This window comes from Apis dorsata, unplaced genomic scaffold, assembly GCF_000469605.1.
Source record: "Apis dorsata unplaced genomic scaffold, Apis dorsata 1.3 scaffold_465, whole genome shotgun sequence".
Taxonomy (NCBI): Eukaryota; Metazoa; Arthropoda; class Insecta; order Hymenoptera; family Apidae; genus Apis; species Apis dorsata.
Genome location: NW_006263705.1, coordinates 397708 through 402063, shown reverse-complemented (window position 1 = coordinate 402063; position 4356 = coordinate 397708). Strand labels below are relative to the sequence as shown.

Genomic DNA, 4356 nt, shown 5'->3' with positions numbered 1-4356 from the left:
ATATATATATAACTTAAATTATAAAAGAAACTATAATTATAATATAATAAAATATCATGCAGCAAATAAATTATTATGTTACATATTATGCTAGAAATAAATGATTATGCTAGATATTTAATTGGATAAATAAAAAAATATTAATTCAAAATGAATTAATAAATTGATAAATAATAAAGAATAAATTTTTAGAAAACTAATCATAAATCTAAATATTTATTTATAAGTATTTAAGTATAAAGAAATAACTGAAATAATGAAAGTAAGAAAAATCCAGCAATAAATTTTTTAATAAAGAAATTTCTTGCAAAATATATAAAATATGTTAAAGTTTAATAATTCCTAGAATTGGGTAAACAATAGATATACTTATCAAATGACATGCGTTCTATTTGCAGAATTGTTGATAAAAACATCTACGAATGATAACATAGTTTTAATTTTTAAATTTGAAAGTGAATAATGTACATACATCACATTGCATTTTAATAATTTTTAACTTTTAATTTAAATGTATTGTATATATATGTTTTGTACATTATTATTTGTTGATTATATCTATTTTATAATTTTTTATTTGTAAATAAAATTTTGATCAAATTATATGTGCAACAAAATAAACAAATTAAAAATCAATTTTAAAGAAAAATTTTGTTAAAATATGCTGAATATGTAGTAAGTTATATAAATTCTGTATGACTTTGTATATGAAATTAACTCATAGCATGTAGATTTAAAAGTTAAAATTCATATAGAATTTATGCAGCTAATTATATAAATGAACCCATTTTCAAATAAATTTTAAAATAGTTAGATAACATATCTAAATAGTCGTTATGTTATTTTAAACTTATTTTAAACCTATTTTAAATTTAAACAAAGTAATGCTTAATTTTTTCTTTATGTAGTTAGTTTGTTTTAAATCGTCCAACATGAAGTATAAGTACGGGATCATAATATTCACGCTGTGTTTCATAAATATTATAAATCAGTTAAGTGGTGCCAGAATCTTAGCTATATTACATGTACCATTATACAGTCATCATGTTCCATTTCAACCATTATGGAAAGAATTGATCAAACGTGGCCACGAATTAGTGCTTGTAACGGATAAACCTATTTCTACTATAAACTCAACGAATTTTAAACAGATTAAATTTAATTTCGATCTCAAATACCTACCAAATTATGCTGAACTACGTTTGAATCGCAAATCTTTTATATCATTTATGAAAGATGATGTGTTTATCACATTTTTACATATATCAAATAGAATATTTGAAAATGTGGAAGTTAAAAAACTTTACGCTCCAGATAGTAAAGAAAAGTTCGATTTAATAATGATACAGATGCTTTGCGCACCAGCTTTATATGCGTTTGCTGAGAGATTTAATGCTCCTATTATAGGTAATTCTTTTACATATTATTATTTATTAAGGTTATTATTAATGAATTGTCTAATAAGATTTGATAAATTTGAAAGATTTGATAAATTTCATTTAATATAATTATTATAGGAAAATTTAAAAAATAAACGCAAAAATTAATATATAAAAATGTCACATTTACAAATAAAATCATATAATTCTTATTGGTATATCGGTGAACAAAACTATTTCTTTGTAAATAAATTGTATTAAATAATATATAGTTTTTATATGTACAAAAAATTTATGAAGATAAAGCTTGTTTTAATGCTTGTTTAAATGAAACCCAATCTAATTACAAAAAAAAACTGTTCATCTAATTTCAATTATATTTCGCTTCAACTGCTATTTGAAATATTTTCCATTAAAATTATTATTTAATCGAAGTGGTTTCATTTTTTTTTCTTATTTTATATCTCGAATTTGCTGTCTTTAATTAGTAAATCTTTAATCATAATTAATAATAATCTTTTTAAATTTATAATAAATAATATTAAAGAATATAATATCAAAAAACATAAATTTCGCATAATTGTAGGATTAAGCGCATTTAGATTGATGACGATTGAGAGTTATATGTTAGGAAATTTTGTGTTACCCTCTCATGAGAACACATGGGAAATGGAATCGAACACAGGAACTAATTTGTCATTTTGGCAGAGATTGAACAATTTTTATATCATGTGGAATTTTATTTACACAGTGAATTATAAATTTTTCCCTTATCATCAACAATTAGCCGAAAAATACTTTGGCTCATCTTTATCTCCAATTAAAGACATTATGAGAAACATCAGTCTCGTGTTTGTTAACGAAAATCAAATTATATCGTATGCACGACCAGAACTACCGAACATAATCAAGTTTCACTCAATCCATGTTGCTGATTGTTCGGAACCTTTGCCACAGGTATGATTAATTATTCATTATGATTTCTTATAATTTGAAATTGGAAATATATTTATAAAAATTACAATTAAAATGTACAATTAGAAGAATATTCAATCATTCCTATTTCTTTATAATCGATTGATTCCTATTTTTAAAAACGAAATTATTATGCATTATTATTATTCGTATTTTATCTAAAATATCAGTATAAATATGTATTAAAAACAGAATTTGCAACCAAATTATTTAGATAGTAATAAAAAAATTAAAAATTTTAATAATAGATATAATGTAGTATTTTATACTTTTTTTATATCATGTTCATAATATTCATATGTAATATTTTATACCATTTTTACAATAATTATAATGCATTTGATTTCCAATCTTTTTTTACCGTATTCACATTGCTGAATTTTATTTTAAATAATTTCAAAAATCTTCTCGCGTCTTCTTCGATTAAATATCATTTAAATATGTTATTTCATGGTTCTTTAATGATTTATCAATGCCATATTGATTTATATCATTTATTTTATTACAAACAGTTGATCTTTTGTGTACAGGATCTAAAAGAATTTGTGGATAATGCAACAAATGGCTTCATCTATTTTTCAATGGGTCACACTGTGAATTTTTCACTTATTTCAAACAGTATTCAAGAAATCTTTTACGATGTATTTGAAAAATTGCCTTACAAGATCGTATGGAAATATGAGAAAGAACCATTACGAAAAATTGAAAATGCTTATATTACAAAATGGTTGCCTCAAAAAAGTGTGCTCGGTATAATATCCTTTATCCATCGAAGAATATCTTATGAAAAATTTTGAATGATCCATATTCATATAATATTCGTTTTTTCACAGCTCATCCAAATCTCAAGCTTTATATTTATCAAGGAGGATTGCAAAGTACTCAAGAAGCTATACATTATGGAGTACCACTTCTCGGTATGCCAATATTTTCCGATCAAGAAAATCAAATAAAAATAGCAATAAATCATGGTATTGCAAAACGTTTAAATATTGAAACTTTGACGAGAGATGAATTGAAATTTGCTATTCAAGAAATGATTAATAATAAACAGTAAGTATTAAAAGCAAAAAATATTTGAAGAATTAATAACAGATAAAAAATAATTGACAAAAATTGTTTCATCAAATTAGAAATTTAAATAGTTCAAAATCAATATTTTTAAGACTTATGCTTATATAATGGATTTGTATTGTATTTGCATTATATATGTAAAAAACTATGAAAAACTATAAAAAAACTTACTTAAATGTAATTAAATAGATATCCTAATCTATTTTAATATATAATATACGTATTTTTTTAATACTTAATATTTATATATTCTATTTTAATATTTTTAATGATGATTTTTTTTTGCAATTAGCAAAAAAAAATGCAAAAATATTTCAGTTTTACAAAATACATATGAATAGCATATAAATATTTATCGATATTATTCATAATTTTTCTATTTTAAATTCAAATTTATTTATTTATAAATTAATAAATTTGTTAAAATTTGTAATGGACATTTTCAGTTTTATTTTATATTTAATATATAACTTATAATTAATTCTTCAATTTTATGTTTCAGATATAGGAAAAATATAATAAATCTTCGAAAGCTTATCAATGATTTGCCATACGATTCATTGAATACTCTTATTTGGTGGACAGAGTACGTGATTCGACACAAAGGAGCTCCATATTTTCGAAGCAATTTGGCTTGGCAATCATGGTATCAATACTGCGATAACGATATTATAGTATTTTTAAGTTTCACAGTATTTTTAATTGTTTATTTTATAATTAAAATCATTAGAAAGCTTATTTTATACATGCATAAACTTTCTATTGATCAGAAGAAGAAAAAAAATTAATTTTCCATTTGATATAAAATATTAAAAATGAATGATTTCAAAATAATAAATGTATTGTTCGTGACATAAATTTTTTTTTAGATTAGCAGTATATTTATTTAATGATCACAAATAATATACATAATCATAATGTCGATATA

General features: G+C 21.8%; 1 protein-coding gene across 1 annotated transcript in view; it reads left to right on the top strand.

Annotated features, from left to right (window-relative positions):
- Positions 1 to 4251, top strand: part of LOC102678728 — a 7900-nt gene extending 3649 nt beyond the window's left edge. Inside the window, exons 6-10 of the mRNA XM_006619946.2 lie at positions 909 to 1407; positions 1966 to 2336; positions 2885 to 3104; positions 3188 to 3407; positions 3931 to 4251. Coding sequence (XP_006620009.2) covers positions 909 to 1407; positions 1966 to 2336; positions 2885 to 3104; positions 3188 to 3407; positions 3931 to 4216 — 1596 coding nt within the window. The 3' untranslated portion in view covers positions 4217 to 4251. The remainder of the gene's footprint in view (positions 1 to 908; positions 1408 to 1965; positions 2337 to 2884; positions 3105 to 3187; positions 3408 to 3930) is intronic.
- Positions 4252 to 4356: the final 105 nt, after the last annotated feature.